Source organism: Cyprinus carpio, chromosome B24, assembly GCF_018340385.1.
Source record: "Cyprinus carpio isolate SPL01 chromosome B24, ASM1834038v1, whole genome shotgun sequence".
In the NCBI taxonomy this organism is placed as follows: Eukaryota; Metazoa; Chordata; class Actinopteri; order Cypriniformes; family Cyprinidae; genus Cyprinus; species Cyprinus carpio.
Window position 1 is genome coordinate 16,487,485 of NC_056620.1, and position 25,205 is coordinate 16,512,689.

General features: G+C 36.3%; 1 protein-coding gene across 1 annotated transcript in view; it reads left to right on the plus strand.

Annotated features, from left to right (window-relative positions):
* The first annotated feature begins 987 nt into the window (after window positions 1-987).
* The window catches only part of LOC109049148 (disco-interacting protein 2 homolog C-like), a 98,058-nt gene continuing 73,840 nt past the window's right edge, over window positions 988-25,205 (plus strand). Inside the window, 1 exon segment of the mRNA XM_042751562.1 lies at window positions 988-1,362. Coding sequence (XP_042607496.1) covers window positions 1,284-1,362 — 79 coding nt within the window. The 5' untranslated portion in view covers window positions 988-1,283.

A 25,205-nucleotide genomic window follows, 5' to 3' on the forward strand; every position in this document is an offset into this window, starting at 1 on the left:
TTTGGTTGTCACCTTGCTTTATTTGAAAACCTCACTCGAGCTTAATGAACTCCGCTAGTTTGTATAAAACTTGATTACATAATCCAGCATCTTGTGCTTCAAATGAAGCAAGAGCATCTGACCATTTTTGCAGAGTCTCATTATTGATGTCATAAATTGTCTGATTGGTTACCTAAAAATTGTGCAGATTTCTTACATATTTCTTCTTCATTTGACATGATTTCACACTATAATTTTTTTAATCCTTAAAACTGTATTTCAAGATTCCATATATTCCTTAAAACTGTATTTAAAAAAATACAGATCTCAAATATTAGGACATATATATATATGTTGAATACAGAATAATTATTGCTATATACACTACTGTTCAAAAGTTTGGGGTTGGTAAGATTTTTAAATATTATTATTATTATTATATATTTATTTATTTATTTATTATTTTTTTGAAGTCTCTTATGACCAAGAACACATTTATTTGACCAGAAATACAGTGAAATAAATATTAAATATAAACTTTTAAATATATTTAAAAAAATTAAATATTTTAAAATAAAAAATACAACTCAAAACACCCATTTTTATTTGAATATATTTAAAATGTAATTTATTTCTGTGATGACGAAGCTGAATTTTCAGCAGCCATTATTCTATTCTTTAGTGTCACATGATCCTTCAGAACTCATTCTAATATGCTGATTTGGTGCTCAAGAAACATTTCTTCTTATTATCTGTGTTAAGAACAGTTGCCTTAATATTAAGACATTTTTTTCAAATGTACTGTCACTTGATCAATTTAAATTCAAGCTGATTCTTTTTATTTATCATATCGTTCATGTTTATTTATTTAAACAAATATAAATGTAACCTGAACAGGTATTGTTATTATGAAGTGATTATTTATTGAAACATAAACAGAGTCGGTCTGTCGCCCCCCCGCGGCTGTAAAAATCACAGTCGCCTTGCGTCATGAGAGAGTGACAGAGAGAAAGAGAGGGAGAGGGGCTGGAGAGACGAACACACACACACACACACACACCGCTCCGATAGGCGAGCTTCACCGCACTGACAGTCCACATCTTACACTGCTGACTCTTACGGCGGAGTCCTTCAGATATGGCGGGGCTTCGTTAAGAGGGACAGAAAATCTCCGAGCACCGAACACTTGGACACGCGTCTCCCGCAGCCCTCCTTATGCACCGCTGCGACGCGGAGAAACGGCAGCAGCGCTGAAAGAGTCGAAGAAAGAGGACGAGAGTGATTTTTACCCCCTTGAACGGACAATGGCGGACCGTGATGCGCTGCCCCTTCCATTGGAAGTGCGGGCCAGATTGGCTGAGCTAGAGCTGGAGCTATCCGAAGGTATGATTGACATTTTAAATGACTTATTTCGTTCGACAATACGGTTGTTGCGGATGATACGTTAACGGCCCCCTCCTCTCCTCCTCCTCCTCCCACCCCAAAACCCACCACCATACCAACACAACCAGCACCAGATGTTGGAGCCAATTATTATCCCCGCAGCAGCGCTGAGGTTGTGTTCATAAAGGCGTTCGGTCGTTCTTTTGCTGTAACTCCCGCCGCATTTTCTTTGTTACAATGTATCTATTTGACCTTGAGGAAACCATTCAAAGACTTCAGAATTGATTTTTTCCCTTTAGGATTTTGAAAATGCGTGTCCCTAGAGACCAACGGTCAAATACCGCCGTGGAATCTTCATGTACCCGTAGATATTTTTGAATTTCTGTGACTGTGTTGTTATTTCTGCCAGTGTGATGTCTTCAGTACACCAGCAGTTAGGTAAACAAGTAGTTCCTCACAATCGCATCGCCACATATGCCATCTTTACACTGCAAAAGCTGCATCTGAAGCTGCATTTATACCACAAAAAGATGCAGTCTAATGCTGCATAAATTAATTTACAATAAAATTATTAGATATTAATAGAATTTAGGCTTTTAATATGGAATTATGAATATAGAAATATCAAATGATGGATGTCTGAAAATATGAATTATAACTAAGGTCTTGTCATGGCAGCAACAAAGTTTAATTTTGTCTGATGCTACATTCATATTATTTTTCTTATGACTTATACAGTAGCCTATATTTTTATGTTTAGATGCCAAATAATCCCAAACTTTTCTAATTATAGTTTTGATTTAATTGTTTCCATTTCTATTTTCTAACCAGATTTTTTAAATCAAATATATAGGATTTCCCCCCAACTTTTCAATTATAGGACTACAACAATAAAAACACAATTTACAAAAAATAAATAAATAAATAAATAAATATATATAAATTTGTGTAATAATGCATATAATATTCATGCATATTTATTCATTAATACTAGTTTGAGATACGTATTTACCAGTACTTGGATCTTCATTGGTTATTGGATGTTTAACATTGGGTCTGCCAATAAATTGTGTTAGTTAGGGGAAAAAACTTAATGGTATCAGTATTGGGCAAACCAGTTATTAGTGGCTCAAAGCTGGTAATTTTATTACAGCTTTTAATGCAGCACTGTGTGATTTGGTGTTGGCCAGAAACACAGGCATGTAATATTTGCATCGTGTATCATGTTGAGAATCTTGGCATCTGATATAAGCAAACGGAATTGAGTGAACTGTTTGCTAATACTCCTTTTTCCCGTTTAATTCTAGCGCCTGGTGGTCCTTTGTAATATGTGTTTGTGTGTGTGTGTGTGTGTGTGTGTGTGTGTGTGTGTGTGTGTGTGTGTGTGTGTGTGTGTGTGTGGCATGTGCGATTGTCTTCTGTGTGTAGATCTAAACCATTTAAGGTGATAAGTGCTCGTGCATTTGTAAACCCTTCCTCAAAGTTCTAGCAGACAGCAGACGTGCACCAACCAGTGAAGTGAAAAACAGCATCATTTTATATCTAAAAAATGACAGTCAGTGGGTTTATTGGGCAGATAAATCAGCGATATTCTTTGTTTAGTGTTAAATCTGTCTTACAGAAAGCATTGTGGGTTCTAAACTGTCTTTTACATGTCAAGAGTTAGTGTATCAGTAACCAAAAGAGTTAGATTACAAACCTGCTTAAAACATCTTAAACCAGCCTAATTTAGATGCTGGTTTTAGAGGGATTTTTAAAGCTGTCTAGCTGTGAGACCAGCTGAAAACCAGCTTGAAATTATTTTAGAATAGCAGACCAAGCTGTTTTAAATGAACATTTTCAGCTGGTAAATTAACAAAACAGACATTCGTGAAAATTAGTCATGTTTGCCTAAGGAGGTAGCCATAGCAACAGCTGCTTATGGGATGGTATTTCGATAAAACAAAATTTACTTAACAGGTATGTCAAAAACGTTACGTCTTTAGTTCATGGTTTGCACAAAAGTCACACTAGTAAGTAGAGCATGTAAACCAGTCCTTCATTTATGGAAGCTATTTTTAATTCGATTTTTCTGTTTTTGTAGTTGTAAATGGCTCTAGAATGGCAGTGTGTGTTATTTTGAATGTTAAAATGGCAAACACCTCCTTTGCGTTCTATTCAGAGCCAAACGTAATTTCAGCCAAACTTCACTTAAAGATGATCACAGGCTGCTCCTTCTGCAAGTGGACACGGGTATTTTTAGCCGCCCTTCAAGCTTCGTTAGCCTTAATCAGCTCGTTTTGCATTTAAACGTTTTGCCTCACTTTATGATTGTGGTGGAGGGAATATTCTGGCTCGGTTCCTTCTTTCTGCAGCACTGTATGATTCCTCTGAACCTCTGCTTGTGTTTGTGTTTGCCTTTGTAGAAATAAGATGCTCCCTTGCCATTCCAGCTTAGCTTGTGGTGCTGTTTAGCACTGTGCTCATGGAGAGGTGATTATCTCAGTGAGTTGGCAGAGGATGAAAGGCCTGGAAATTACCAAACGTCTGTTTGCTGACCTATAATGCCCTTAAGGACAATATTGTGTTTGTAAAGTTGGTATACAATGTAACAAACGTATTGTGTGTTTCGCTGCCTCCATTTATAAGTCAAACCTCGTTTTATTTATGCTATGCATCTTTTACATGCACGTGAGGCTTGTTCGCGTTGATTTTGAGTAACATGGCTTGGAAATCATCCCCAGATTGTCGAGAGTTTCTCTCAGTGGTCTTCTGTCTATGCTATGCTGGCAGACTCTTAATGGATACTGATTCTTCAAACTCAGTATTAGTCTCGTTCATGCCAAATAAAGGATGAATGGATCTCATTTCACCCTTAGGATAACACTGTTAGTAAGTGAAAAGGTTAAGTTGTTAAACAGGGGTCATGCTGGCTGTGGAAGAAAAGAACCCTTATCTGACCCTGATTTGAGGACTTGCCTGTTGAGAATGTCAGCACAAATGACTGTATCTGTATGTGAAGATGTTTTATTATGTTTGGTGTGTTGATATCATTTTGCACCCTCGACTTTAATATTAACAGATTTATGTAACTTAGGAATGTTTCATTGCAAAAGTCAAGAACTTTCTCCAAAGAACCAAGTTTTCTTTACAAAAATGTGTGTGTGTGTGTGTTAGTATAAGTATAAATAAATAAAAACTATATAAATACTTTTTTTTGTGTGTGTGTGTATACAGAAGTTCAGAAGTTAGGGATTGTTACAATTTTTTTTTTTTAATGAAATGTAATACTTTTATTCACCAAGGACGAATTGATCAAAAGTAAATGAAGACTTTTAATGTCACAACAGGTTTCTATTTTAAATAAATGCTGTTCTTTTGAAGAGATTCATCAAAGAATCCTGGAAACAATGTGTTAGGAATTTCACAAAAATATTAAGCAGCAACTGTTTTAGTATTGATAATAATAATGTTTCTTGAGCACCTAATCAGCAAATTAGAATGATTTCGGAAGGATCATGTGACACTGATGACTGGATTAATGGCTGCTAAATTCAGTTTTGCCATTAGTGGAATTAATTAAATTTTAATATATATTATAATACGGGGAATATATATAAATGTTTTATACGGAAGTCTAAAGAAGCTGGATGTTTTGAGTATTTAATCAGTGTTTCTGTATGGCAAATGCAGAAGAGAGAGGAAGTGATTGAATGTTGTGAGGTATGTGAGGGGCTCTGATGAGAGCTGACAGGGGCTGTGCTGTGGGGTCGAGGCGCCGCGTGCGGTGCAAGATAGCGGTGCTGAGGTTGTGTCACTGCTAGTCACCTGTGCTAGGACACGGGGAGATCGTGACATTTGCTAAATGCCATAAATTATTCGTAAGCTGTGCCAGACAGACTGCATCTCACTGCTTTACCTGCAGTTTTAATTTTGTATTCGTCTTTGCTACCTTTTGGTTAATTTTGTGAAGATTTAGTAGGGAATGTATGGTTTGTTTACCTTTAAAAGTTATTAACAGATGCTGTAGCTGACATCATTTCCTCTCTCCGTCTCTTTAATCTCTGTGGGAGCAAATACCATGAGTCCTGGTTTTCCCCCACTCCCAGTATTCCATAGAAAAATGAATATTGAACAGCATTACGGCATCACACCAATGTTTTTTTTTTCTTTTCCTTGTAAATCTTACTTTCTTATGATCCAATTTAAGTTAATGAACTAAAATATGCCTTACAACATCCTGATACGTTACAATATTGATTTATTTTATAGGGGAAAATGTGCTTAGGGCACAATGCAGGCTTCGTTTTCTTCATGCAAAATATACATTTTGTGTGATTTTTGGGATTAAATCTAAACAAGACTCTTTCTTGACAGGTTTCATGAGATTAGACACCGTCTAAGAAAGCAAACTTGCACTTGCATCTTCATGAAGCGTGATAAAGGAGATCTATTACTGCAAATCTCCTTTGACTGCTGTTAGCCTTGTGGGATTATGTCATCCGACTGACCTCCAAACTGCTTATCCTCCACTTTCATCCAATCACTGTTGTCCGTTGACCCTGTGACCGCCTCCCCACTCAAAGCAGATGTTAAGATCTAATTGAGAGGACTAGTCAGACAAAGTTGTTTTTCTTTGTCTAAACAAACATATAGTATTTCACAAGCTTGTACAAATTACAGTCGCACAAGAGACTTGGAAATCTTGTTAGCATATGTTTCACATGCTCTACCTCCTAATAACCTTAACGATATGATACCAAGACTAGAGTTACATAAGTTCTGTACATGCCTGTACACTTCCAGTTTCCCACATGTTACGCATGGATTGTCATTTTTTTCGTTGTAGTTGTTGTCTCTGTTGGAAGAATGTCATCTGATGCCTACGAGATAATCTTGCAGCATCAGTCCGATGTAGCATTACTGGAGCCATCGATGTTGAGGGAGACGTATGGACAAGCTCTAACTGTTATATTTCATTCCAGTCCAAGCTTAAATTGCTTGATTTTATTCATAGACTGAGACTCACAGACACTTAATAAACGTTCAAATTTGAACCATTTATTAGCGTAGAAGCCACTTATTGCCTTATGAAAGGTAGTAAACAATTTCACACCTTGCTGACTTGCTCCACAGCTTCAGTGAAGCTAAATCTGTTCCTGCTCTTGGAGGACATTTCTTATACAGGGAATTGAGTGCATATATTTTTTGCTGTATGACTGTGTAACTTAATGCTGCATTTGTAACCAAGCCCTCATTCGAGAACACAGCTGCTTCAAAGAGTGCCTGTTCTGCCCGCTGACCGCTCTGCAACCACATCCGGCTCACGTTGACCTTTAACCCCCATCGCTAAGCGAAAGGTGTAAGCTCATTTCCTCCAAACCTGCTGCCTGTCCCGATTAGAGAAAAATGTGCTAAGTAAATAGGAAGGGAGACACCGGGTGTTTCATAATACTGTAAATAATGCGTTCCCAAAATAACATAATTTGCTTCTTTACAGCAGCTGAAAGCATGTCCTGGTTTTGAGGATGTAACTCGGACGTTGTTTCTTTTTCCATTTCCAAACACTTCATGTTTTTTTAGGGCCCCATTTTATTTTTACCCAAACTTTATATTTTTTTCCAAATTCTGTTTTTTTCCATTAAAATTTTTCTGCGTTCCGTTTTTTTCTATTTTAATTGTAATAGAGATCCTATTAAGCTTTTTCACTTTTTGAATTTTAGTCAGTGTGTACTAGTGACTAATTTCTGTTATGTTTGGGCATAAAAAAGATCTACAAAGTTACAAATCTCAAAGTCCACTCCAAAGGGAGATATTTCGTTTTTAAAAAATCCCTTTTCAAGAACAATGAATGGCTCGTTTGGACTACAGCGTTGTTTTCCGGGTTTGTGATGTCACAAAGCGGCACATTAGAATATCATTAAAATTATTCCCGCTTATGGAAATTTGAATGGTTGGGGGGTGGGGAGGGGCGAGGTCATGGTTTGAATGCTTGGTTGTGTCCAACAGTACTGGACAATGATGTAATCTGCAGAATTTACACTTCAATTATGAGACTATGGTATAAATAAATTAAACTGTATAACAGTTTCACTGCAATTCATGTTATAATGTTGAAATTAAAGAACAATAAACATAATACATATTACCGTTGCACTTATCTGTACATGGTAAATGCTTATTTTTAAGCGGTTGTTGACATCGTATCTAAAACGTGATTTAGCCAAAAAGCAACAACAACAATAACGTTACCAATATGTCTTGCAATATCCGTGCGTGCAAAGGTTCTGATCGATACTCTTGTTCAATATTCTCGGGGTCTGAATCCACTCTAACTGATATGGCAATATTGACGCCATCCTTAACTATACCGGCACAGACAGAACTTGCTGCTTTAGCAAGGGGCATGGCAGTACTGAAACACTGTCTAAGCTGTTCGCCAATCACAACGCACTGGGACAGCTAACCAATCACAATGCAGTTAGTTTTTCGGAAGGTGGGCCTTCATCAAACCCAGAACTAATTGAGCCGTTTGTGCCAGGCTGGGGAGGAAGGTATTGTAATAATATAAATTATGTGAAATATAATGCGTTTTTTGAACTATCAAGTAGTGGTCGACCATTTTTCAAATATCGGCATCGGCCGATAAGTTTTTCTGCTTGGCTGATGTGTTCGAGGTGGGACTTTTATTTTGACGGCATTTTGCTGAGAGAGGCAACTCTTGATTTTATAAATATGTATTTATTATTATTTGTGTTGTGTATTTACATTTTTCTGCTAAATAAATTCTGGTATTTTTTTTTTCTGGTAAATGTTCCTTAAAAAATAAATTAGGCTTTTATTAGTAGCAATGCTATTTTTACATTAAAAGTGACGTGACATACAGCCAAGTAAAAAAGTAAATTCAGAATTCGTGCTCTTATAACCCATCCAAAGTGCCACACACAAAGCACGTGAACAACACACCATACAGTGAACACACACCCCGGAGCAAACAAATATATTTGTCACAATTTAACTGAACGTTTATTTCGACGGTTGCTGTGACACCGCCAAGTATGAATATACTTTTTTTTATATTTTTTTATAATTTTTTAGACATATTTAATGAATATAATTTTTTTATATTTTTTTATAATTTTTTAGACATATTTAAATAGTATATTTACTATTCATGGCTTAATATTCACAGACACTAGTCCATATTACATTCTGATTTAATTGTACTGGCCTACTTTTGATTTATCCATCCGAATTCCATGACATTCCTTGTTTTACTGTAAATTCCATTTTTATGACTGGATTCCACAATATTGTTCGCATTTTCTGCATTGCTGAAATCATAGGGCCCTATTTTTGATTCCAGTGCTAATATTTTTTTCTCTTGAGTTTTAAGGTAACTACTCTGACCAAGGGCTGTAATTCAGTCGTTAAGCCTTGATACACTCGTAATTGGAGGTGAAAGTGGCGTTGAATGGGTTTAATAAGTGAAATATTTTACCACATTAGATTGCACATGTGTTGGGTTTGGTGTTAAACCGTTACAGATGTCTGCATTGCCCTTCATGAACCTTGATGACTACACGTAGAGAGAAGGCTCGATTTGTTTCAGATGGAAATCTTCAACCCTTTTGAAAAAATCTGCAACATTTAGGTCTTAAAACCTGATCTATCCAATCGCTCAAATACATATACAACCACAATAACTGACTCAAATCCATGACACAACTATAAGGCCAAACTATCTGTCTATTTAAAAAATTTGCTCTGTATGTTTGAACATTGTGACTACAGCAACACTGACTCAAGCGATGGCGTGAGTTTGGGGCCGGACTATCTGTTTATTTGACCAATGAGTGTTCAGGAAAAAGTTTTACTTGGCAACACTAGAATTGGCACACTTCTATGGCTTTCTTTTGCTGAAAAACGGAAGATATTTTGATGGATGTTTCAGCTGTCCATCCAATGAAAATATTGCATTTTATGGACAAAAAATTTTATATTTCCAAATACTTCATAGAAAAAGAAAGCCATACAGGTCTGGAACAACATGAGTTTGAGAAAATGATCACAGATAATCACTTTTAGGTCATCTATCCCTTTTAAACCAGAAGTCTCTTATGCCCACCAAAGCTGCATTTATTCGATCCATAATTAGGCTAGTAAAAACAGTAATATTGTGAAATATTGTTACCATTTTTAATAGCTTTCTGTTTTCTGTTCAAAGCTGATATATTAGCAGCCATTAAAGTCTTCAGTTTCACATGATCTTTGAGAAATCATTCAAATATGCTAATTCGCTGCATATTAAAATGATTTCAAGAAATGTTTCTTATTATTATAAATGATTGAAAACAGTTGTGCTGCTTAATATTTTTGTGGAAACCATGATACATTTTTTTCAGGATTTTTTGATGAATAGAAAGTTCAATAGAACAACATTTAGGCCTATTTTAAATTTTCTGGCACTTTTGATAAATATAATACATTCTTATTATTATTCTAATACTTTCTTTCAAAGAATAAAAGTAGTTTCAACACATAATTAATGCCTTTCATTAGCAAGCAAGCACCATTTTTACTATTTCTCATGCTGCTATTGGTAGTTGAAATGTGCTATTGCATTTGAAGACGCATTGTTGCATTTGAAGACAATAAAATGGGTAAAAAAAAATCCTTTATGCATTGAAAGAGGATCCCAATACATAGCTACCTAATATGACCTCTTTTGTCTTAGACCAGTAAGCAACCACCTAAAGTAATACCCTAACATTTTGCAGTGGCCAAGCACCACTCACATTTTCTGTCCTGGATGTTAAATTGCTGACATGCGTTAAGAGTGGCGTAGTCACATGATCCTGCAGCAGACAGACAGCGGTTGCACAGCTGGACGGCAGCAGCCGCAGCAGTTTTACGGTCCATCTCCTGTGTACGTCTCTGAACCTGCTATAGGAATGCAGTCATGTGGTCTCAATCAAGTCCTCTGTTTACATCACAGTGCTGCTCAGGAACAATGTGCTTGTGTTTCCAAGCCTCTAGAGACCCCTTCCCTTTCTCTTATCTGTCCGCAGTGCTTTGATCAGTATCATCTCTCATTTTAAACATTTAGCTCATAGTGAATACTAGATAGAGCTTTTATGTTAAGGAAATGGGTGAGGGAAAGGAAGGAACAAACTGATGACTGAAATGTGGAATTTTCTACAGGATTTTAATTGTCATTAATAGATGCATCTTTAAATAAAGCATCGGATAAATATTTTGGTGATTACGTCACTTGTTTTTAAGATGCTGTGCAAAGTAGTTGTCAGACTCTGTTCCATGTCTCGTGTTGTGTTTTCCTCCCTCACATGCTCCAGTATGATTATTATGCCCTTATTTGGTTTTTCCTGTTCCTGTCCGTATTTAGTTCTATTGGTTCCAGCTGGGTTTAATTAGTTACTGTGTATTTAAAGTGTGTTCTGCTCCTCGTTTTCAGTCCACTATTAAATCTCATTTTGTGTTCTGTGTGATTTTCCCGTGTTCCCCCGCTTTGAGTTCATTAAAGTCTTTTGAATTTTCTTTACTCCTCGTCTCCTCGCTCCTTCGTTCCCGTGCTCCAAGTGTGATTCGTGACAGAGGTATTATTTTAGTATCATTGCGATAAAATTGTTGTTCATATACAGGCACATCTCAAAAAATTTGAATATCGTGAAAGTTCTCTTTTTTGTAACTTATTTCAAAAAGTGAAATTTTTATATATTCTAGATTCATTACATGTAAAGTAAAACATTTCAAAAGTTGTTTTAATTTTTGATGATTAGAGCTTACAGCTCATGAAAGTCAAAATATTAATATATTTCCTAAGATCAATAATAAGCAAAAAAGATTTGCAAAACAGAAAAGCTCAAGTTCTTTGGTTCTTAAGTGTGGCATGGAAGCGATCAGCCTTCTGACACTGTAGAGCCTTCAGCTCATCTTGATTGTTGGACTGACTGTTTCTTTCTCTTGAAAATATCCCATAGATTCCATATAGCGTTCAGGTCAGGCTGGCCAATCAAGCACAGTGGTAACATGGTCAGCAAACCTTTTGAAAGTGGTTTTGGCATCATGGGCAGGTGCTAAATCCCTGCTGCAAAAGGAAATCAGCATTTCCACAAAGCTTGTCAGCAGATGAAAGCATAAAGTACTCCAAAATCTCCTGGTAGACTGCTGCATTGATTTTGGACTTGATGAAACACAATAGACCAACACCAGCAGACGTCACGGCAATGCAATTCATCACTGACTTCGGAAACTTCACACTGGACTTCAAGCAGCTTGGATTGTGTGCCTCTCCAGTCTTCCTCCCGACGCCAGACCTTGATTTCCAAATGAAATGCAAAATTGACTTTTATCTGAAAAGAGGACTTTGGACCACTGAGCAACAGTCCAGTCCTTTTTCTCCTTAGCCCAGGTAAGATGCTTCTGACGTTGTTTCTGTTTTAGATGTTGCTTGGTAGACCTTTTCCTGAAGACGTCTGAGTGTGGTGACTCTTGATGCACTGACTCCAGCTTCAGTCCACTCCTTGTGAAGCTCTCCCAAGTGTTTGAATCGGCATTGTTTGACAGTATTCTTAAGCTTGTGGTCATCCCTGTTGCTTGTGCACCTTTTCCTACCCAATTTCTTCCTTCCAGTCAACTTTGCATTTAATATGCTTTGATACAGCACTCTGTGAACAGCCACCCCTTTCAGTAATGACCTTCTGTGACTTACACTCTTTGTGGAGGGTGTCAGTGAATGTCTTCAGGACCATTGCCAAATCAGCAATCACCCATTATTGTGGTTTCACAGAACAATTTAATAAAACTCCAATGTAAATATTGTAATATTTTGAGATACTGGATTTTTGACTTTCATGAGCTGTAAGCCCTAATCATCAAAATTAAAACAAAAAAACTTAAGAAATATTTTGCTTTACATGTAATGAATCTATAATATATGAAAGCTTCACTTTTTGAAATAAGTTGCCAAAAAAAATTTATTCAATCTTCTATATTCTATGCGATATTCTAATTTTTTTAGATGCACCTGTATATATATGATTTTTAATTTTATTTTTATATTTTCCCTTTTCATTTTTGTTAGTTTTAGTAATTTTTCTTTTTGTCATTTTTATTAGTATTTTTAAATGTCTATATAATTTTGATTCAAATTTAATTTATTTTAGTGCATCAAGACAAATGAAAAAAAACATCATCTTGACATCTAGCTGAAATAAAAAAGTAAATTTTTATATTTTATTTAATTTAACATTTATTTTATTTCAAGTATAAAATATGTTTTTTTTTATGGTTTTACCTATAATAACCCTGTAAAGAATTGTGCATCCAGAATCAATATTCATTTTTTTTTTTACCCTTCTAAGCTCTTTCTTATAATAACTAAAAACACCAACAAATAAACATAAAAATAAACAACAATTGAACCAACAAATCTGGGATTTCACTTCCAAATCGTTTTAGTAATGATGAAATCAGCGACATTGTAATGTAGAATAGGGACCTTTAGGTCATGTATTAGTATTATACTAAAAGCAAGTATGATTTCTGAATGATTAAGCCAGTAGGCCATTTGTTTAAACACAGGACAAGTGGGGCACATGTTTGATCCGTGTGGAATGGAGAATGTGCATGGATATTAAGCCAGCTGTAATTAGAAATGCCTGTCTGACCAATGAGTATTTCTGTTATTTATACCATTTAGAACGGCACTGTTCAGTGTATTCGGGATTCGCGTGTTTGTAACGGGCCCTTCCCAACCGTTACCCGCAGCTCGTGAATTTAGCCAGGGGCAAGCTGCCAAATATGTGACTTTGTACAAGTTTATACATCAATGACAAATTCTGGAATATCAGCAGTGGGAAGTTTGGAGGCCGAATTTAAAAGAGTCTCTGCTTAGGATCTCTCCACACAGACTAAAATAAAAAAATAAAAAAGCGAGCTGTTGGCTAATGCTCACTGTTTTCAATTTCACATTCCCTGCTTGGGGAAGAATGTTCTTTTGTGTTTTGGACACTGCAGCAGGGGTTGTTAAAGTTTTAGCATCCACAGATTTTTACATTTTGTTCTGGGGCACTTTTTAGAAGTTGGACAATTGAGAAAAATGTTGTGTTGAGAGTCAAACGGAATTGAATCGCAGAGAGACAACATGAAGCTAATGGAGAGTAAAAAACAGGAAATAGTGAGTGTTGTTATCTACAACCTTCATGGACAGCTAATCTCTTTCAAATCTGTAATAATGTGTAATAATCAGCAGTGATTGCTGGAAGTGATGAGTGTAAGTACATTTTGTCATTTGCTTGACTCCGCCCTTTGGGAAATCCAATTGGTCTGCTTACCTTTGACTCACTTTTGAGTTTCTGTAATTGGACATATTGCATTTTGCTAAGCTAATGACAGAATATTTTAATAAATCATTAAAAACCAATTATTTTTATTTATTATTATTGTTTATTAAATGTTTTAGCTCATTGATGTTTTTCAGCATTGAAACAAATAAGCATTTAAAATTTAATCATTTTATTTAATATTAAACATATAAAAAATAATATAATAATAGTATTTTTTTTATTATTATTTAGCTTATAGATGCTTTTCGGTATTGAATGAAATTTAAATATTTATAGTCAACTGAATTTAATGCACTATACCCTCTTAAGCAATAATAATAACAATATGTGTATTAATTAAATTATTTAGGTTATATGCTTTTCAGTACTGAATGAAATTTAAGTACATTTATAGTTGACTGAATTTAATGAAAAGTACCCACATTAACATTGAATTATTTTATTTCATATTATTAAATATTATATATTTATAATTTTATATTATTCATTTATTATATTATTATTTTAATTAAATTATTTTGCTTATCAATGCTTTTTGGTATTGAATGAAATATAGGTATATTTATAGCGAACTATTTTCTGCTGAGCTAGTTGAAATTCTTGAACATTCTGCAAATTTTAGGATTGCTCTATCCATTAACTATATCTGCAACAATTCTTTGGAATTTGGTTCAGGCGATGTAGTGCAGTTTTTGAAACAGGCATCGCAAATGCTTTCTACATAGGCAGCCTTCTAGATTTTAGAACAGGACTACTGTGGTAGGGTAGATATTTTGTATCCTCTCCAATATGCTGACAGATCATTTGGCTTGTTATCTTAACCATCAACTCGATGAGCCCCTCGCCAAAGGACTCGGGAACAATCTAATTTTACCAAGGCAAACACAATATCATGGGCGGTTAGTGCTTCGGGAACTGCGAACGAATGAAAGAAAGAAAGATTGAGGCTTACTGAGCCATAGCAGACCGCCTGCCGCTCTGCACCCTGACTCTTTCAATGCAGAACTCTTCTTTAATTATTCAGCTCCGGCAGCCCAGAGGCCCTGCCTCTATGAAACCGTGGACACATTAAGGCCTGTGGATGACAATGCGCTCTATTCATAGGCCGTCTCTGAGCAGGCCTTTTTTAGAGCTCAGGAGCATGTGAAGGCTGTGGTATGAGAATGCGCTGGGCTTTGTCTCATGGGAGTGTGGAGATGTGTGGAGCTGCTCTCTTTTGCCATCAGCCAGGCTTTTTTTTTTTTTTTTGCTTATTTGAGCTACATCTTTGACTCACACCATGACCTAAATTCACGTTTAAAAACACCTTTGAGCTTGTATGTTTCTACAGTGTGTTTTAGGATGCACCAGGTTGAAACCTCTTTCCGTCACTGCCAACACATCATGAGATTGAGGCAGATTTTGTGAGCAGATTTTGATGTGCGGTTCTCCTCCTCTGAGGTTTGCTGTGTGATGAATATTGCATGATTTTGTGTGGCTGTTTTTTTTTTTTTAAGAAATGCCACCTGGACGAATCTTTCTAGACCATCTTACGGTGTTCTCAAAAGTTCTCTCGGCCATCGTTGCAGTTTTAACCTTGCTGGCGTCATCCTGAGCACAAGCCTTCTGTAGGCAATTAAGGTGTTCATTTCAATGTGGCGGAAAATGCTGGTTCTTTCATCTGTGCCGTAATGCACTCCAGGCACTTTGAGAGAGAAACATGTGCCCAGAGATAAGACTTCTACGTTGATATCAGTCTCACCGGTATAATGGACCCCCTTACTGATGGATCTGATCTTTATGTTATCGCAAGGAAAGAATTTTTGAAGGAATCGCATACATATACTGTTTTTTTTTCAGCACAATGTCAGAGGTGCTCTTAAAGGGGAAGTTCACCCAAAAATGAAAATTCTGTCATTAATTTCTTTATCTTAATAAACTAACCTGCTAAAAAAGATTCTATTGAGAAACACAAACAGGTTTTTCGCGATGAAAGCATATAGTCTTCAGGCACTGTTACATTCCAAAATGCACCTTAGTAGTTCGTATGAATTGTATTCCAAGTCTTCTGAAGCCATATGTTTGTTTTTTGTGAACGGACCAAAAAATAAATCAATTTAAGAATTGGCTGTCTTTCATTTCATGAGTGGAATTTGAATTATATTGACTATGCAATGTGAATCTGAATGACAATAAATGGAGAAGGAGATCAGAAGAGGAGATCAGAATTTATCTATTTATCTATCTATCTATCTATCTATCTATCTATCTATCTATCTATCTATCTATCTATCTATCTATCTATCTATCTATCTATCTATCTATCTATCTAGCAGGGGTGTAACGATACATGTATTCGTATTCAACTGTTGGGTACAAGGCTTTCGGTTCAAGTCAGGTAGGTGTGGGAGCATTACAAACCGAACGATTCGTTGGACTCATCCTATTACATTTGGGGAAAAAACAGCTTAAAGTGTGTGAAATATAGTGTTCTCAGTGCCACTGCGCTCAACAAGGCAGCCCAAACGATGTAACAGGCAGCATGCTGTCTGCCCAGTGGCGTAGCGGACGGTCACACGATAACCTCGCCTTGCTGGGTTGCATCGAAAGACGATGATCTTGTATCGATGATAGCCAGAGATATTGTCAAAAACATCAATTATTGGCAATATTAAGATGATTTGGCATTTCCAATTCATGTAGGCCTGCTACATTCTTATTTTTATTAGGCCTATTATTAACAGGTCTGTTATGCAATGAATTATAGGCCTTTAATTAAATTATTAACACTGCAGTCATCAATAAAAATCAATTAAATTAAAAAGCTTTTATTTCCAGCACTGACTTTCGTACAACACAAAATATGTTTCTTGACATTTTATTTTCACTATGTACAGGCCACAAAAGAAATATTAAAGTGCCCCTATTATGGATTCGACTCCGACAAGACAAGCAAAAAGTGTATAATTATTATTACTATTTATTTATTTAAGAAAATGACCGATTGTTACGTTATATAAGTTGCGACTAATGAATTATTTGCGACTGAAGAAAAGCAGACATGAACATCTTGGATGACATGGGGGTGAGTAAATTATCAGGATATTTTTATTCTGAAAGTGGAGTAATTCTTTCAAAAACTTGCCGTCATGTACTCTGAAGCCTACTGTAGCGTGCAAAATACGTGTTTAGTTGTGTGTATTGTGTTCGCTTCGCACAGCTTGTAGGTCTCTGTCTAACAGCAATATCTGTTCGCTCGCAATTGTCTAGAAATGTATGGATGAATAGTGAATGTGTTGTTATTACTTGTAGTTCTGATAAAGAATAGAGCAATACGTTAGTGTACTACTACTGTACACTGATGACGCTCCCTGACGCACACCTAACATTCGACTGTACCATTTTTGCATTCAAATGTAATTTTTTTTATTTTAAATTCGACTAATATTATTTTTTTTATTCACAATCTCCTCATCACAGGTAGGCGCAACATTCATGTTCCTGTTTGTGTGCTGTCTGCATCACTCATAGCACGTGCCTATATCGTGCGCTATATCGAACATTCTTTGTCGTTAACAACGAATGGGTACTGTCGATAAATATCGATACAGTTTTATCACCCAGGCCTACAATGATATAGAATTTTATGCAAAATACCACAGAACTAAAGGATTGGATTGATGGGATGATTGAAATGGCTTTATAAGATTGCCAAGGTGATTTTTTTGAATTGCTTCTGTGATATATTAAGTTCTAACTGTTGAACAATAAAAAATGACAAGGATATGAATTTCTTTGAATGCAATTTAATTCTGCTTCCTTGCATTTAAATTCAAACTGCAGTTGTGCATCCTTTTTGCTACTTCAGTTCAGGGAATTTAAAAGGCATTATCAGTTCACTTCTGGATGGCACACAGCCCTGACACATATTTAAACATGGCCTGCCAATCAGTAATATCATTGGCGTCAAGTCTGGTGGAACATGTCTTCATGTACAAAGATTTGAAAACTGCAGTGGACTTTCCCTTTAAAATGCTGAATTGCTTCTACTTCACCTGACACCACCTTTAAAAGGTCATCTTTGATGTTTTTTCTCCTGTAATATACTTTGCTCAGTTCTTAACCTATTCATGATTCTTACACACTTTAATGGAAGCTCAATGTGATGGAACACCAATGAAGTGTTGAAGAATTTCATTCAATCTGCTTTTTTTGGGGTCCCAAGAGCGGTGCATTTGAATATCACTGATGGATGGAGTTTTGGCAAGGTATGGTCGACAGACGCTGGCATTTTACACCTGGCACCGTGACGCATGAGCAGCCTGTTTTCTCAGGGACGAATCCACGAATCCCAACCCCTCCACCAGTGCCTTAGAGACTCCAGACCGCTCTCTCCAGTTAACTTGATTTCCAGGAATCCAGCTGCTCACCTCTCACTCCACAACTGCGCTGCTGGCCACATCCGTATGACAGGAAGCATACCAGAACCGATCTCAGTCTGAGGGACTTTCTAAAACAAGAGTCATTTCCACATGGGCCTCTCGAAATAAATCAATACCAGACTTTAAACAAAAAGTTGAGTTTCTTTCCCAAAAAAACTGGGGGGATACAAGTGTGGTCTTTTTTTTGTTGAAGTAATCCCCATTTTCAAACCAACAGAGAATCCAGAATCTCAAAAGAGAGACTAAGCTTCTTTAATCCTTTGTCATAGCCAATAGCCACTGCTCTTCTGCAAGACTCGTATAAAAGCTGTGGAAATATGAATGTAATGGAGAGAAGCTGTTAGGAATTGTGGGAGGTGGGCGGGGGTGAAGGCATGCAGGCTTCTCTGAAGTTCTTTCAAATGCATCCACACAGTAAGTCTGTTCTGTGAAATAAGGAACGCTTTGCCCATGATAATGCAATGGCTTGAAATTGGGTTGGGTTGACATTTTATTCTGCTGTTAGTCGGTCAAACCCCCCCCCCCATTGGATTACCTCACCTCAAAACAATGACCAAATGTGACTCTTGCTGTAGGAAAGCTTTGTAACATTGTGACCTCTGTTTCTACATTCTGAATATGTCATGACTCCCACACCTACTTGACTTGAAGCATTAATTCAGTCCCTTACAAAGAAGTACTATGACATTGCTGTGGTTTTGTTGTATGGTAATATCATAATTACCATTAATTTTATGGTCTCTTTGGTACTTTGAAGTACGTAGGAATGACCTCTAAATGCTATACTACATGAATATGGTCACAATCACCAACTAGTGATAATTCATATAAAAATAAAATGTGTTATTATTATTATTAATAATAATGTAATTAATGTTTTTAAAAGAAGTTTCTTGTGCTCACCAGTTAAACAGTAATATTATGAAATATTAAAATTTAAAAGATGGCTGAAACCTTTTTATGTCAATGAAACTCTTTTTTTATTGTATTATTTTATTTTATTAAATTTCATTTTATTGTGACTCCTACATTTTACTTCTATATTGATAATAATTTAATATAATAATAATAATTAATTTTTCCTAAATTTCATTTTATTTTTAAAAAAAACTACATTTTAATAACAAGGACCCTATGAAATGATCGTTTTTTTTCTCTTTTAATTTTTCTTGACTCCTTTTTAATAGTTAAATAAAATTTTGCATGTTTTTTTTTTTTTTTTTTAGTGTTTTTGTTAATAGCTTTTATAATGACTGTAGTAATTACACACACATACCCACATAAACACACACAGACAGAGCTTGCCTCGTGAACACAAGCCTGTTGCTCTTGTGTAATGTGTGTTAAAAGGCCCTTTTTCTGGTGCATACAAAGCAGGAAGGTGGGATAATGTCTCTACCCTCCTCTGCTCCTCGCTTTCTCTTTCGCTGTACCTCTCTCTTACTCTTTCTCCCTCTCAGTCTGTTTTTCACCTTCGACTCGGCACGGTCAGGCGTGGCACCTTGTTCCCTTGGTGTTATATTACTTCTCTGCAGGCCCACTCTGTATGTATGTATGAGTGTGCTTGTGTGATTGTATGTCCACTGTGTAGAACGCTTCTTGAATTCAGCTCACACGCCAGCCTCTCCCAGCAGCCCAAATGCTCAGGGATTAAACTGTCCTCTTAAGGGACATTTTGCAGATTTTATTCTGTGTGTCATTCATTCCCTGTAGCAGTGATCTCGCCAGAGCTTTTGGAGTGAGGAGTATTTTGTCCTGTGTGTGTTAATGGTTTGACTTAAAGTGGCTCTGCTTTCTGTACTGGATTGTGTGTTTACAAAATCCAGACAGTGCATTCTTTTAGTTTTGCTCAGTATCTTAGCCAGAGAATGAGCTATGATGACCAGCCAAACAGAGATGAGATTAATTGTTTTGTGCAAAAGACTGCTTAAACCTTTTTTATATTTTTTTATTTTATTTAATTTTATTTTGACTCTGGGATTTTACATCCATAACAACAGAAATATTTTTTTTTTGTGCACAACACCTCTGTTTTATGTTTTGTTATGTTTTCATTTTTTTGTTTGGGCTTGTCTTTTTATTTGGTTTCGTTTGCTTTGGGGGATTTTTTTGTGTGTGTGTTTTGTATTTGGTTTTGTTTACTTTGGTTTGTTCTGTTTTTTGTTTTTTTTGTTTAGTTTTGTTTAGTTTTTGTTTTCATTTCAATTGGTTTTGGCTTTGATTGTTTTATGACTCCCTACAAACATACAGGTGCATCTCAATAAATTAGGATGTCGTGGAAAAGTTAATTTATTTCAGTAATTCAACTCAAATTGTGAAACTCGTGTATTAAATAAATTCAGTGCACAAAGACTGAAGTAGTTTAAGTCTTTGGTTCTTTTAATTGTGATGATTTTGGCTCACATTTAACAAAAACCAACCAATTCACTATCTCAACAAATTAGAATATGGTGACATGCCAGTCAGCTAATCAACTCAAAACACCTGCAAAGGTTTCCTGAGCCTTCAAAATGGTCTATCAGTTTGGTTCACTAGGCTACACAATCATGGGGAAGACTGCTGATCGGACAGTTGTCCAGAAGACAATCATTGACACCCTTAACAAGGATGGTGAGCCACAAACATTCATTGCTAAAGACTGTTCACAGAGTGCTGTATCCAAGCATGTTAACAGGAAGTTGAGTGGAAGGAAAAAGTGTGGAAGAAAAAGATGCAACCGAGAGAACCGCAGCCTTTTGAGGATTGTCAATCAAAATCCTTTCAAGAATTTGAGTGAACTTCACAAGGAATGGACTGAGGCTGGGGTCAAGGCATCAAGAGCCACCACACACAGACGTATCAAGGAATTTGGCTACAGTTGTCGTATTCCTCTTGTTAAGCCACTCCTGAACCACAGACAACATCAGAGGCATCTTACCTGGGCTAATGAGAAGAAGATCTGGACTGTTGCCCTGTGGTCCAAAGTCCTCTTTTCAGATGAGAGCAAGTTTTGTATTTCATTTGAAAAACAAGATCCTAGAGTCTGGAGGAAGGGTGGAGAAGCTCATAGCCCAAGTTTCTTGAAGTCCAGTGTTAAGTTTCCACAGTCTGTGATGATTTGGGGTGCAATGTCATCTGCTGGTGTTGGGCCATTGTGTTTTTTGAAAACCAAATTCACTGCACCCGTTTACCAAGAAATTTTGGAGCACTTCATGCTTCCTTCTGCTGACCAGCTTTTAGAAGATGCTGATTTCATTTTCCAACAGGATTTGGCACCTGCCCACACTGCCAAAAGCACCAAAAGTTGGTTAAATGACCATGGTGTTGGTGTGCTTGACTGGCCAGCAAACTCACCAGACTTGAACCCCAGAGAGAATCTATGGGGTATTGTCAAGAGGAAAAAGAGAAACAAGAGACCAAAAAATGCAGATAAGCTGAAGGCCACTGTCAAAGAAACCTGGGCTTCCATACCACCTCAGCAGTGCCACAAACTGATCACTTCCATGCCACGCTGAACTGAGGCAGTAATTAAAGCAAAAGGAGCCCCTACCAAGTATTGAGTACATGTACAGTAAATGGACATACTTTCCAGAAGGCCAACAATTCACTAAAAATGTTTTTTTTTTTATCAGTCTTATGAAGTATTCTAATTTGTTGAGAATTGGAGGGTTTTTGTTAAATGTGAGCCAAAATCATCACAATTAAAAGAACCAAAGACTTAAACTACTGCAGTCTGTCTGCATTGAATTAATTTAATACACGAGTTTCACAATTTGGGTTGAATTACTGAAATAAATGAACTTTTCCACGACATTCTAATTTATTGAGATGCACCTGTATTTCCTAGTGAAACCCAATATTCCGTAAAAAAAAGGCTTAACTTATTTTTTCTACACTTTAGGGCATAAGGGAACCATAATGACATCCAAGGCTTTGTCCACTAGCGCTATATCATCATAATACAAGCTACAGTACCAGCAAGTAATTTTTTTTTTTAATTATTTTTTGTTTTATTTTATTTTTATGTCATGTCCAAATAGCTATTTGTTTATATTTTGGTATTGGTTACCATTATTTTTCCCACCCACGTGCCCTCATTTTAAATGTTGATACATTTTATTTGGAATAACTTCAGGAAATCAGGAATATGCATTAAGAAATTATATAGGGTCTGATTTGATTTGATGTTTACTTGAATGGTGTTTGTGATCTTCAGCTGATCACAAGACAGTAGAAGACTCAAGATTCCCCAAGCCCTGCTCAGAATGCCCCAAAGACCCATCTTCTCCCACTGTATCTGACGTAGTTGATTACAATGGATGTCTCTGTGTCTAGGTTTATGTGCTCCACGGGGGAACATTCTTGCCCTTATTGGCTATGTTTGCCCTGCTCTCAGTGGGGCTTTCATCTACAATATGTCTTCAGAACTGACTCGATGTAGGAAAGAAGAGACGTACTTCCCCGCAGAAACACTCTGGGTGTTCATTATTACCCATGTGCAGTGTCTTGTCCTACCCTGTTCAAACAATATTTGGAAACTTTGAATCCTAATTGAGTCTCCTGGTGGTGTTTTCCCATTTGCACACGAAATACATTAGCCTTGACATCAATACTTGCCTTGTGCCTTGCTTTAGATTTGTGAGGCTCTAAACTGGAACTCGGAGCTCTCTGGTTATTTAGCATCCTGTGTTCATTCTGCCAGTGTTTTGTGTATTACTTACGTAAACATTGGTATTGCTTGTTTCTAGGGATGGGCAAAATGAAATATTTTCTAAATCGACTAGCCTGTGTGTTGCCTGAACAAAGCTTCACTAATCAACCAGGTGGTTGGTGGTTGACTAGTTAGTTGCCCATTGTGATCCGTCCCTTGCTGTTTTGTTATCAGTCATGTACAGTCATGCGTTTCTTAGCTATTCAATCTGATGACCTCACTGACTATTTATTGACCTCTTCATTAGGCTGTAATGAGCTTGTGTCATGCTTACTAATTACCCCTCTTACTAGCTGCACTGGCACTGTTCTCTGGATTTAGAGGTCATCACAGGTAAAGTTACTGATATATATATGTAGATGGCACATACCGTCTCCAGTATGTATCCAGACCCTCAAATCCTCAATTCATTAGCACATGGATGCAATGTTTATGTATGCAATTTGGAGGTGAGAGCCTGATTATTCAAATTAATTGTGTTAGTCGTATTTATGTGTGTATATGCATTGCATGCACGCATCTGTCACTCTTGTTTCTCTCCTCTCTTTCTCTCTCTCTCTCTCCCTCTCAGTTATTGCTATTAGATTTCAAATCTCAAACTAAAAAGGAAAAATGGCTGCTGCTGCTGCCTTTTTTCAAGAGCCTGGTTGCTAGGCAACTCTCTCTCTTTCTCTCCCTGTGAGTTGGACTTTCTTGAGGGTGGAGGATGGTTTCTCCCTGTGGAGCATGTTAGAGTGAATTCAGATGGGGATGCTGTTTGTGCCGTCAGCTTGGCCCAGTTTATCGCCTCGGAGAGATGTGTAAAGCAAGCTGCCAGCTTTACGTCAACGTGTAAAGTTATGTCTGAATGACAAAGTCAATTTTCGAGGCACAAGATTGGTTAGGAAGTCAACGAATGTTTATTTTTAATCCCAAAGACATTCCGCCTGGAGTTTAATAAATATTTGATGTCTAAGAGAGGTTTATTATCATTTTTACTGACAGGTTCAACTATGGGACAGACGTAAACTATGTGTTTCAAAACCCAGTGAGCTGCCTATTTAGACAGCATTGTGAACTCTTGTTGTCTAGGTTTGCACCACGTATTAAGACACAGCCTGTGTATGTTGTGCACCTAAAAACAGATGTTCTCTGTGTTATGCAATACACTAGCGGTGCAATTTCAGCTGTGATAATAGTTTTCTCTATTAGATTGTTGTTTACTTAAAGGGTGGAATCCTATTCAGAGAATCTGCCTCGGTCAGTTCATATGGTCGTTGAATTGTGCGGAGATGAACAATCCAGAGATATATATCTAGCAGCCGTGAGAAAATAACAAGCGTTTGTGTTGCATGAATGAATGCAATATAGACCAACAGCAAGGCAAACAAAGGTTTGTCTCCCTCCCCTCCTGCTTTGACCTGAATACAGTTGCATAATTCACCTGAACGTTTGTAAAAAGGAGGCAAATTAAATAAATGTGTGTTTCTAATCATCTCCTCATAGTGTTGTTGTTATTGACATTTATAATGGGCAATTGTCATTTAAAAAGGGGATAATCATTTCATGAAAAATGGCTTGTTCCGGTGCCATAAAACATGAGGCATAGCTAATGCTAATAGGTTAATATTAGAGTGAAATGCTGAGGTAAATAAAAAGGCAAGCTAATGCAAAGTAACGCGCAGTTTCATCTAATGGGCATTAAAAGGCAAGTGTGTGTTGTTCTTATTAGTCAGACGGGTCTTGTGTTAATCTTTTTGAAGATTGTGATTAGAAAAAAGTATTTGTTTGCCTTGTTGTTTTAGGCTGAACAGCAATGACGGTTTGATCATTTAGTCTGCTATCTATGTGAGTGCAACTGTCTTTTAAAAAAATACAGTCTAATTAATTGGCGAAAATATTAGTTCCTATTTACTTAATATTTACTTAAAGTGTTGTTATTGTTAACTCAAACTAAAACCAGATGGTTAAATGACTTATACAGCTAAAATAAAATATAAATATCAGATGCAAAAATTGGAAAAAACTTCAAAATTAAAAAGCATGCCTTGGCAGTAATAAAACAAGTAATACAATTTATAAAAGTAAAACTGAAACAAATATAATTTATAACTAAATGGACATATTTAATAAAATAAAAACTAAAAAAAAAAAAATTTAATGGAAATTTATAGAAGATTTATATATAAATTAAATTTTAATCAATACTGTAGAATATTAGATAGATAATATTTCATATTATTGAAATGTTGAGGTAAATAAAATGGCATTGCTAAATGTATACGGTTTTAGTAGTTAAAGATGAGGTAGTATGAACTGATTTAGTTTTGTTGTTTTTGTCTGTAAAATATTGACAATTTGATACAATAATTAGTACGTAGGTGCAACAGACATTAGTTAGTGTTT